The sequence below is a fragment of the Pongo pygmaeus genome, chromosome 4 (genome assembly GCF_028885625.2).
Source record: "Pongo pygmaeus isolate AG05252 chromosome 4, NHGRI_mPonPyg2-v2.0_pri, whole genome shotgun sequence".
Taxonomy (NCBI): domain Eukaryota; kingdom Metazoa; phylum Chordata; class Mammalia; order Primates; family Hominidae; genus Pongo; species Pongo pygmaeus.
In genome coordinates, this window is record NC_072377.2 from 162674181 (window position 1) to 162686855 (window position 12675).

Here is a 12675-nt window from a genome sequence, read left to right on the forward strand (position 1 = left end):
ATGGAACTGTGAATTGCCAGAAATTATTTGGTAATTAAACAATCCTACAGTATTTTCCCCAGATAAAATTTAATTTTGAGGCTAATTATGTGGCTTTTGTTTTAAAAGGTTGTGGCCAGGCTCAGTGGCTCATGCCTGTAACCCCAGCACTTCCTGGGAGGCCGAGGTGGGCAGATCACTTGAGGTCAAGAATTTGAAACAAGGTTGGGCAACACGGTGAAACCCCGTCTCTACTAAAAATACAAAAATTAGCTGGGCATGGTGGCTCACGCCTGTAATCTCAGCTACTGAGGTGGCTGAAGCACAAGAATCACTCGAACCCAGAAGGTGGAGGTTGCAGTGAGCTGAGCCCACAACACTGCACTCCAGCCTCGGCGACAGAGAAACTCTGTCTCAAAAAAAAAAAAAAGATTGTTACCAAAAAATAATAATTAAAAAAACCTGAAAGTAGAAAATTTTACAAAATAGAGAGACATCTTCACACACACACACACACAAAAATAGCTGGGTATTGTGGCGCACACCTGTAGTCCTAGCTACTTAAGAGGTTGAGGCAGGAGGATCTCTTGAGCCCAGGAGGTCAAGACTGCAGTGAGCCAAGGGCACGCCACTGCATTCTGGGTTAGGTGACAAAGCCAGACTGTCTCAAAAACAAACAACAACCAACCCCCACCCCCAAACTAAATTTTGTTAAAATGTAAATTTAGAATGACTGCTAATGGGTATAGGGTTTCTTTACAGGGTGATAAAAATGTTCTGGAATTAGACAGTAGTTACTCCTACAAAACTTTGTGAATATACTATATAATAAATTGTACATTTTGAACTTAATGCTTGGAACAAACCTCACTTGATCAGGTATATGAAAATCTAGTTAGGCGGAGAGGAGGGGCGGCAAAAACAAAAAAAATCTAGTTAGGTTGATAAAACTGAGGGACACAAAACCTCCTTCTACCAGTAATTTACAGCCATGTGTCACTTAATGATGGGGATATGTTCTGCGTAATGTGCCATTAGGCAATTTCGTCATTGTAGTAATATCATAGAGTGTACTTACACAAACCTAGATGGTATGGCCTGCTACACACTGACAATCTATGGGACAACCTATTGCTCCTTGGCTACAAACCTGTGCAGCATTGTTACTATAATGACTACTATAGGCAGCTGTAACACAATGCTGAATATTTTTATATCTAAACATAGAAAAGGTACAGAAAAAATAGAGTATTATAATCCAATGGGACCACTGTCATAAAGCAGACCATCATTGACTAAAATGTCCTTATGTGGTATATATGACTTTAAAAAAGGAGTTTACCCAAGAATTTTTAAAATACCAAAAATCTAAAAGCAAATTTAATGTACAGAAATTTCAATTATTTCATCACACCTACCATACACAACCTGAGGAAATGACACTGAATGTTTCAGAAAGAAATAACAAAAAAAAAAAAAAAAAAAAAAAAGAAACTAACACATAGGTTTTCAATCCTAAAAGCCAAACTATGTCATTTTGGATAGCAAAGAAAAACATTCTGAAGAAGCAAGAAAATATGGTAGGTTATAGAAGCATAGATGACTATATTATTATAGAATTCTGCATTATATGAGATCAGAACAAAAGGAATCTGATAAAAGTTCATATTCATAAATTTAAAATTAGAATTATATTTTGAACATTTTTGATACAGAATACTGTGAGAACACTATCAAAAATTAGGTAAATTTCTATGTCGATGACAAACCATATCAGACTGTGGTATTCATCTTAACTGCTCATACACTAAACATGCACACTACTCTACTATAGATTCATTATTTTTGATATGCACAAACATTTTGGTAGGAAAAATTTTAAGAAATAATCAACGTTTAGAAGTATTATTAAGAATTTCTCATTCAGAACAATTGTTCATGATGACTAGAAAATAGAACACAAATAACAAATCTACTTCATGTGTTTTCGATTATTCTATTCTAGGATTTAATATACTTCAAAATCACCTATATATATATATACCTTAAATTTCCAGCATTTGTTTTCAACATGTCAAGTAATTAAAGCAGACTTGTGTCCATACCTTATAAACTCTTCTCCAATTCTTTTTGTTGTCTTTTAACATTCGTGACCAAAGCATGTTCATAAGTTCTGGAAATTGTTCATACATAAATGTAGCCCTGAAAAAAGAATCATTTTCTTTAAGAGTCTGCAATATATTAATTTTGACAGTAGATGGCAGACTTGTTCTAATTTGGTGTTTCCCCGAAGAGTTTTTAAAAATAAACTTAATTCAAAAAATTTAGAAGATATGTACTTCCTTGAAAATGTTTTCCCTATGTTTTATACACTACCTGGCACATATGTAAGCCCCACTAATTAATCAATACTTTGCAATTAATAATTAATTTAATACTTTGCAATTGATAATTAATTAAATTAATTAATATACTTTGCAAGCTCTTCATTCACTGGTACAATGGCCCAGATGTTCACAGAAAAAATTTTTTTGTAACTTTCACTTCAAGTTATTTTATATGCATTTGTCAAAATTTTACATGGTGAGATACAGCGTATCTCAAAACTTCATTAAAAAAGATACATTGTGAGTTTCTTTTTTGAGCCAAATTTTTAAGGGGAATGGATTGCATAAAACTTCCCACATTAGTATCTGAAACTTTCTACATTACTATCTGAATGATTATGAAAAATTTATATTTTGGCAGCCAAACAGTTTAAATCTGAAAGCAAATTTCATATTTCTGTGTTAAGATACTTTGATTTTTTTCTGCACTGCTGAGTCAAATTATCACTTACTTGGCAATCTCTCCCATGAGTTGCCCAGAAGGTCCCCAAGGATCATCGTTCGTTGCCTCTCGAACCTTAGACTCGATCTCTGAATAATTCATAACCACATTGGTGCTGTAGAGGAAAAAAATGCACGCACACACGCACAAAGATTAGCATCAAAACTGAGAAACACATGAAAACTTAATAATGACACTACTGGGTGTCTTAATGAGCTACCTCTACAGGATGGGAGAGAAAACATCTTTTGTGCACAAGCTATCCCAAGGACACTATGTAACACACTTGAGTTATCTCTAAGCAGATTTTACTATTCCATTAGCCTTCAAGAATACAGATGAGAGATTACATTAGAGCTGGCCTAAGTCCAGTAAAAAATGGCTGAGGGTCAAATTAAAAAAAAAAAAAAAAAACTGAACATGCTGGAGTCTATTATAAAACTAAGTTGTCAGTTTCTTGGCCAGATCTGGTTTACATGCAATGTAGTCTTATGTTTCCTGCTTATAGAAATCCTATAAATTAGGCAAAATTATGTAACAGCTGAACAGTATCTATATCATATTTTTAAAAGAATAAATCAAAGATATCTAGAGATGTTTAGAACCACTATAAACACTGAACTGTAATCCTTGAGTCTTTTTTCATTTACTCTATCATATGCACTTCTATGTCATATATTCACTGTAACCCTCACTTTTACTGGCTGCATAATATTCCATCAGGAGACTGTATGATGGACACTTAACTTTCCCTTAGGTCTTCGGCAATGATCAAGAACATGGGCCTCAGGAGTCAGAAAGATCTGATTCCAATCACTTACTATGTGACCTCTGGCAAAATTATTTTAATTATCTTAATCTCAGTTTCCTCAACCAATAAATAAGAATACTACCTCAAAGCCTAGCACAGCAAATGGTGTTTATTTAGCACAGTGTCTGACATATAGAAAGTACTCAATATATGTTAGCTATTATTACTATTAAATATAATAACCAACACCAGACTGGGCAACACAGTGAGACGTGGTCTCTAAAAAAAAAAAAAAAAAATTAAAAATTAGCCAGACATGTTGGCGTGCACCTGTAGTCCCAGCTACTAGGGAGGCTGAGGTGGGAAGATTGCTTGATCCCAGTAGGTCAAGGCTTCAGGGAGCCATGATCGCCTAACTGTACTCCAGCCTGGGCAACAGAGCAAGACCCTGTCTCCAAAAAACAAAAGGAAATATATATAAAATAACCATCTATTAGGAGTATTTCAAAACATTATATAATATTTTTATATGAAAGAATTCACTTTGGAAAAAATCAGATTAAGACATGAGATGGCAAAATATTTGGTTAAAATGGAATTTCTCATGCTTATATGAATTTAAGAATTCAAAGACATTTTGAGAATAAAGAAATACTGCAAAAATGTGACATCCTATAGTAGTATTCGTTTGACATCGAAAGCTCCAATTATTACCAAATAATTGTTATAACAGGTGTCTGTGAATATGGCAATTCAATTCTTCCACTTAGCATTAAGTCTTAGAAATAGTGAAAAATCAGAATTTGGTTAACTATTACATGCATATACCCCACTTTTGCTATATGGTTTTTCAGTCATCAAAAAGTTATATTTTTAAAATAAGGAAGGTTTGGTTGAAATTGGCACTCAAATCTCTTAAATATAAATTTCAAATTTATTACAAACACTTCAATTTCTTCATGTTTAAAGAACAAACCAACAAACAGGTTTGGGTCAAATTTTAAAGGAACAATTATGCATTTAAGTGTGTCTTGCCAAAAAACTGAATCAATCTGGCTTTCAGATTTAAATTCAGAACACTGTTCTACTATGGAAGAAAAGCAAAATCCTATTATTTTCTTTCAAATCTTGGAGAAAGCTGCCTTCTAAGATATCAATCAATGTGATAAAATAAATATAAATTCCTTCCCCAGGACTAAAATAAATCCACAATCTCCACTGCCCACCCCCCCTTAGAAATGTTAAGAACACTAAGGAATACATTTTCGTTAAAATCCAGTAATGGTTCTATTACAACAGTTTTATGTATAAATGTAGAAGAATAATTTTCCTCCTAATTTTATCAACCATGGAACCAAAATAAAACTAAGGCAGCCAATAACAGATTCACAATTTAAGATGTCACAAAATGATGAATTTCAGAATGCTTTTGTTTATCCTGGTGGCTGAAGAATGCGTGGCTTAGGCAGTTAAAAGTGTCAGAATGCAGCTGTGAAGATGAACAATAGCAATTAGGATTATAATTCACCCAAGCATTTCATTACCAAGAATGCACTTGAAATCTCTTTGCATTGTTTAATTTGTTGGAGAACAAGATGAAAGAAGTTAATCTCCAGTCCATGTACATGAAATATTTTTACCAGAGCCTTCATAAATGCTGTAGCTTTCAGAACACTGCTTTCCTTGTTCAAGCGACAAAGGCCCATGGGGTCAAATAAGAAAGGTTCTGTTTCCGTAACCCTTCACAAGATTCTTAGCTGAAGGCCTGTGTGAGTGCTGTGTTTAGAGGGAGAGGTGGCAAAGAGCCAATAATCTAAGAATCTCCTCATTTCTTTGGTTGAACAACAATGGAAGCCATCAGAACATACTCACAATATAGTTATTAAGTATATCCACAGGATATGGCAAACATAAAACAAAAAAATAACAGAACGCTTACACAAAGAATCCAGATCTATTAAAAGTTATTTTCCAGGCCAGGTGCAGTGGCTCCTACCTGTAATCCCCAGCACTTTGGGAGGATGAGGCAGGTGGATTGCTTGAGCCTAGAAGTTCGATATCAGCCTGGCCAACATGGCAAAACTCCGTCACTACAAAAAATACAAAAATTTGCCGGGCGTGGTAGTGTGTACCTGTGGTCCCAGCTTCTCAGGATGCTGAGGCGGGAGGACTGCATAAGCCCAGGAGGTTGAGGCTACAGAGAACAAGACCCTGTCTCCCACTCCCCTCCCCACAAAAAAGCTATTTTCCAATGAAGCTGTTGCTTTCAGAAACTGCAAAGAACCCCCGCAAGATGAGATTTGATGGCATAAAGAATTCCAAGACAAAGTATTTTAAGCTTCAATTAATTCAGAAACAAATGTAAACTAAAAACAACACTGTATGGTTTGGCCTTATTCCAGGTCATTTAAAAATAACTATTTCTAAAAAGGTAGAAATGGCATTTTGATCCTTCCTTTCTCATGTTTTCTACTGCCCTCAATCTATGCCCTACCCATAATTCCAGTGACCTTTTTAAAAAAGGAAAACAATCCCTCCATGTTAAAAATAAAAATAAAAATTATGTCCAGATTTTAAAGGAAAAAAACGGCTAGTTTAATTCTGAAAACTTCTGACACAAATGTTTTAAGAATATATCACAGACGCTAGAGGGGGCACTCTCAACGGTTTATTAAACACACACGCAACAATCCAGACAAAGGTCTAGAATTTGATCTGCAAACAAAATTACAGAAAAAGACACCGCCCCTCCCCAATAAATTTCATACCATTTAAACTAACACTACAGTCAAACAAGTGACTTAGGGACTTTCACCAATCCTAAATTGAGATTCCTAACTTGAAATTTTAAAAAGTTATCTCTTTACACTTAGTTGTTTTTTTAAAGTACAGGCAATCATTATTATGACCTTCTGCTGAAGGCTGAAAGTCTTTGGATATAGGCTTTTCTACTTAACATTTCCTTTCATGTAATTATCATTATAACACTTAAGAAAGTAACCAAGAATACTTTGATAACACCAAAAAATTTTTCTGTATATTATTTTAAACCAGTCTGACAGTAATATCAAAAGAAAACTTGACCCACAAAATATCTAATGATTTTTAACATTTCTGCTGTCGACATCAATAACTACCTTTTATTTCCAGATTTTTATCTGTATTTAATTTCTGCAAACATAGACATGAGAATGTAATAATGGAGGGAAAGTAAAAGAAGAAAAATAACTTTAAGAAATGCTGCTGTTTCACAAGAGAACATAAACCAGGAAAAAAAATGTTGCTGTAATTTTTACATTTCTTCACTAGTTTAAATAGTATCTGTAATTTTGAGAACAATCTAATAGTCACCAGAAAGCACAAAATGAGCCCTTCTCACATGTGTTCTATCTAGGCTTACTCAACATATTAACTTTCTCTTTGCTTAAAACAAGAGTCTTGAAAATGAGTGACTTGAAGAGTAGGTTTCTCTGTCCTGATAAAGATACGTAATTATTAGGATCACACTGTTTAAATTTAACAGTTACAACTACTGGGTAGTTCAGCAGTATAACTGGCTAACCAATACCAAATCTTAACGGACTCTAATATTAGGCCAAAAAGAAAGTTAAGAGAGGGAATGAAAGATGGAAGGAATCACCAAAGAATGAAGAATACAAGAATAAAATCCATAGACACAATCATTATTGTTTATATTTATGAAACTGTTTGTTGTTTCCACAGTGCTTTTACTCATTTTCACATTTGCTTCTCAGAACACTCCAGCAACTTAACTCTGCACAACTCAGCAACACTGACTCACTAGATCTTTAGTGCCAACTGTGAGAAGTTACCGTCCTCAAGTTTTGCACACATGCTTTGATATGGTTTGGCTCTGTGTCCCCACCCAAATCTCATCTTGAATTGTACTCTCATAATTCCCACGTGTTGTGGGAGGGACCCGGTGGGAGATAAGTTGAATCATGAGGGTGGTTTCCCTCATGCTGTTCTCGTGGTAGTGAATAAGTCTCACGAGATCTGATGGTCTTTGTTTTTTTATACTTTAAGTTCTAGGGTGCATGTGCACAACGTGCAGGTGTATACACGTGCCATGTTGGTGTGCTGCACCCGTTAACTCGTCATTTACTGAGGTATATCTAATGCTATCCCTCCCGAGATCTCATGGTCTTATCAGGGGTTTCCGCTTTTGCCTCTTCCTCATTTTCCCTTGCTGCTGCCATGTAAAAAGTGCCTTTCACCTCCCGCCATGATTCTGGGGCCTCCCCAGCCATGTGGAACTGTAAGTCCAATTAAACCTCTTTTTCTTCCCAGTCTTGGGTATGCCTTTATCAGCAGCATGAAAATGGACTAACACATGCTTCTAGAGCTATGTAAACACAGCCAATATTCAGTTAGTCAAGGATCAACTATTCAGTTTGTAAATTATTAGTGTTCATTGTAGCCCTCCTCTTTATTCTCCATTTTCTGCTTATTTGACTACTTGACATTCAGATAATATCAAATTATTTTACTTGGTAAGTTTCAGTCCAGTTTTCAGAGGTAGAATTGGTTAAAAGCTAAAATGAGGCTTTTACTTACAGACAGTCAATACTTCTTATCTACATTAAGAATCATCAGTAAAATAATTAATAAAAAAAACTTGAGCAGTCCTTATTGGCATTTTTTCCTCTTAAAAGTTCAAGAATATGCTTTGCTAAAACAAAACTATACACCAAGAGAAAAGATAAAGTATAGGTATAATGTGGTACTAACTGCTAACAAAGGAATAAGGAGGAAACTGAAACAGATTGAGAAGTATTTTTCCCAGTTTGCCTTTTAAATTTTATTCCTTTTAAAAAAACTGAAGTCAAATGAACCTATATTTTTTACATGATTTCTCTTTGTTTTAAGCTTATTGTCAAGATTTCACTCATCCTGAGATCAGGCAGTCTTTTATTTGAGACCTCTAAATGTGTTTTGACGTATGCATGCATGCACACACCCATACTGAGATAATTTAAAAGACAGAAACATCTGGAGACAGAAATAAATATAACTTAGTTCCAAGCAACAGTTATAAATAATGGTTTTTTTCTTTATATTAATACTTTCCTGTATTTTCCAAATTTTTTCAAAGTATTATATTGTAACCAAGGTTAAACTACTAAAGGCCATTAAAAATATAAGTACTATATCATCATTAGCTACATTTTAACTATTTATAGGCAAGTAAACATCATGGTAGACCACATGAATATTATCTGTACTTCTAATATCTTGTTTTATCAGGTTAATAAGTGCAGCAAACAGTAACTAAAATATATACATACAGACTAAAATATGTACACCAAGTGCTATGTATGCAAAACCACAGAGAACAATTTAAGTACCCAATTTTGGAATTAATATGATTTTTTAAAACTGTATTAGGGATGAATAATTCCTGACATCAAAACCTGTATTTAAAAGTCAACTTTTATCCTCAATGCCACAAAGGTTTCAGAAAAGATACTTTTATAAACTAAGTGTTGTAGAACCAGTTATGCTCTTATTAAGTATAAATCTTAATAATTTTTTTAACCATAAAACACCCATAAAATTAACATTGTAGAACAGGGGTACCCAACCCCCAGAGTTGCGGACCGGCCTGTTGGGAATGGGGCAGCACAGCAGGACGTGAGCAGCAGTGAGTGAGCATCACTGCCTGAGCTCTGCCTCCTGTCAGATCAGCGGTGGCCTTAGATTCTCACAGGAGCGTGAACCCTGTTGTCAACTGTGCATGTGAGGGACCTAGGTTGTGTGCTCTTTATGAGAATCTAATGCCTGATGGTCTGAGATGGAACAGTTTCATCCGGAAACTATCCTCCCCAATCCCTGGTCTGTGGAAAAATTGTCTTCCACAAAACTGATCCCTGGTGCCAAAAAGGTTAGAGACCACTGCTGCAGAAGACAGTTTCCTCAGGTAACAAAAGTCTTAAACCAGAAACATTTGCTCTTTCTTTTTATGTTTCCATCCATAACATTAGAGAAATAGTTTTAAGAATAACTCTAGAAGCTAGATAATGAACCTTGTGATATTCATTTTTTATCAGGTGATAGCCTCCACCACATTACCCTTGTTTGCAAGTTGAACATTTTATAGGTTCAATACTCATATTTTAATATCAAGTTATATCTCATTACAGTCCTGTGAACAGTCCTGTGACTGTCAACGGCCAAGAAGTCTACTATTCCTAAATTCAACAGGTAGATTACTTTCATTGTTAACGAAATATCTGGGGCTCTATAGAAATGATGTGGGGAGGTGGAAAAACTCATTTGTCCACATGGTGGGATATTCACCACCCATCAAAAAAAAAAGTCTCTCATTGATCTGAAAATGAAAATGAAATACAATGCAATGAAAAAGTCTTAACACAAGCGACAACACAGCGCAGTAGAAGAGATAATTTTGCTATAGTAAACATGTTATAAAATAGCCATACTGTTAAAGCAATAATAAACCATAGTACTCCCTCCATATTGCAAGAATTCCAATAAAATAAAGTTTGGAAAAGTACAGAAGAAACAAATATCACAATCCTGGACGCTTCCTCTAAAGAAACTCACTCCAAATCCCACAACTAGTAAATGGCAGATCTAAAAACTATTAGGTCTTTTAATTCCAAAGCCCATTTTCTATTATGTCACATTGTCCTAAAATCATAGAATATAATCTGGTCTAAGATGATATCAAATGTAGCATCACAAATTATGCTACAGAAGAGCTATATGCCAAGTTAATATTTAAAAAGATATATTCTCAGTCATGGAAATTACATGTTCTTTGGTTTTAGTAAATATTAAATACAAACCATCTAATTGAAAGGGAAGAAACCGATGTGTCTCCTCTTAAACATGTACTCTTAAAAGTAAAGAAAATACCAGTTTGATTAGGGAAAAACTGAAATCAGAGACATCTAAAATCTGAAGCTCTCTTACCCATTCTGCAATAACAAGATTTCAGAAAAGAGTAACCTAGTTATTAATACTTAAAACATATAACCTATTCAATCTAATGATATCATATGCATATGGGATGCATATTATTTATGGCTTCAACTATGTACACAAATGACTATGCTGGATTACGCATCTTCTGTTTTCCTCTTTACTTTTCAAGAGGGAACTCTAAATTCCTAAATGCTGAAACACAAAACTTTGCTTTTAAAAACAACCATCAGGAATTTGCACAAAAATATTATACCCCATCTTTTAGCTTTCTCAGTCAAAAAAAAAATTATGATCAAATGAGTAAAAAGCAGCTTACTACCAGGCTTTGAAGGAGGAGGGGAGCCCCATAATACTTTTTAAATCTATTTAATTCTGGATACTCAAAGAAAGATCAAGTTAGTTGCTATAACTGAGGACCTAAAATACCTTTAAAACATGGCAAACTGCCTAAGTCCAAACTCTAGCTGCCTGTTTGTATGAGATTAAAATTACAGAAAATGCTGTCTTAATATTCAAAAACACCACTTCCAATTTTTTCCTCCTGACATGATGTAAGACCACAGAAACCGGTATAACTATTTTTAAAATTATAATTGTTTTAAGTTGTCAGAAAATTAAGGACTGTATTCTTTTTTTAAACCAATCCTACTCTCACATCAATTCTACTTCCAAATTCTTTGTTTCATTCTGACTAATGCTGGCCTTCAATTTCAATAATCGTTGAGTCCAGTATTATCATGAAGGCAGAGAAATGAACCACAGAATTGTAATCACTCTTGGTGTTTTAATACTACTGAACATTGCTGATTGATATGGCTCAATATTCTTGTAACCTTAATTCAAATTTTTAGACTGTATTTGTACTACTTATAGATAAAATAGATAAATATTATGGAACTATTTTATATGTAAGTGTTTTTCAGTTTGAGGAAGAAGGGAGAGGAGGAAGGGGGAGCAAGTGAAACACCAAACAATACTCTGCAAGTAGGAAAATTCAAAAAGCTGTAAGAACTCCTAACATTCTCGGAAGATTAAAGACCCTTGTGTGTATCTTCAAAATTATGAAAATGGAAATGTCTGTACAGACTGTTAACAATCTCCCACATTCATCCATAAATTAAAGATCCTGTGCTTATCCTCACCACCGGATAATGAATACACATCGTCACCAAAGTCTTATTTCTCAGGTAAACTTTTGCATAGCAGAACGCTTTTCATAAATTTACTGATTCCACATAGATTTGACTGTGTCATCAATCCAAGCTATTGCCAAAGTTGATGTGTTCCTCTCTAAATATATGTAAAGTATTTATTTTCTGTCCATGAATTATCATTTTCTTAGACTCTATCACATTAACTACCAGCACAAGAGGCTGGCTTTGAGTCTCTTTTTTTTTTTAATACAGAAATAATTTGGTACCACAGCCTCAAAGCTGGAGAACAAAGCTAAGCTGTGAGGTGGATGTCAGGGACTGGTTTAGCCAAGTGACATGTTTCCATACATGCATGTGAGATCATAACAAAATTATAAATTTCCTGTGTCAAACCTTCCAGATGTTTTAAAAAGTCAAAACTCTGTACAGAAAAATCTATCAAAAATTTATTGTATTTCACAAAGAATGGTTTCATAGCAGGAAATGTAATGCAAGAAATTTAATCTGAGCAATTTGATGAATAGCTGACATTAACCTATTTATACCATACTTTCCCTTCTAATCTCTAAAAATATCCAGTACAGATTATCAGTATTATAAATAGTCTTTATCTAAAAATTTCAATCTTAAAAACCAGTTTCCAAATCCTGACAAACTGTACATTTAGGAAATACATGGTACCTTGCTTACAGAAGAGTTTACCTAACATTCCAAGAAAATTTCCAGTATTGATTCAATTAATAGTTTGGATGGGGCAAAATTAACCAGACTCACATCGAAAATTTCTGAGATTTCTAACAACCAATATGTTTGTCCTAAAATATAACTAGCAGAATAAATCTTAAAATTTTTTTCCAAAAGCAAGCCACAGAAAATATTTTATGAAAAATTCAAGGTCAGAAAAGATTACCTAATATGAATAATCACTAAAGTCAACACTCCAAGTTCAGTTTCAAACAACAATTTGTCAGACTAAAATGTCTATATAAG

At 34.2% G+C, this 12675-nt stretch overlaps 1 protein-coding gene across 4 annotated transcripts in view; it reads right to left on the reverse strand.

Moving 5' to 3' along the window:
* Positions 1-12675, reverse strand: part of CLINT1 (clathrin interactor 1) — a 72538-nt gene that overhangs the window by 28244 nt on the left and 31619 nt on the right. For all 4 annotated transcript variants that reach the window (XM_054488083.2, XM_054488084.1, XM_063665319.1 and 1 more), the window contains exons 2-3: positions 2819-2923; positions 2085-2181 (exon numbers count right to left, since the gene is read on the reverse strand). In XM_054488083.2, coding sequence (XP_054344058.1) covers positions 2085-2181; positions 2819-2923 — 202 coding nt within the window. The remainder of the gene's footprint in view (positions 1-2084; positions 2182-2818; positions 2924-12675) is intronic.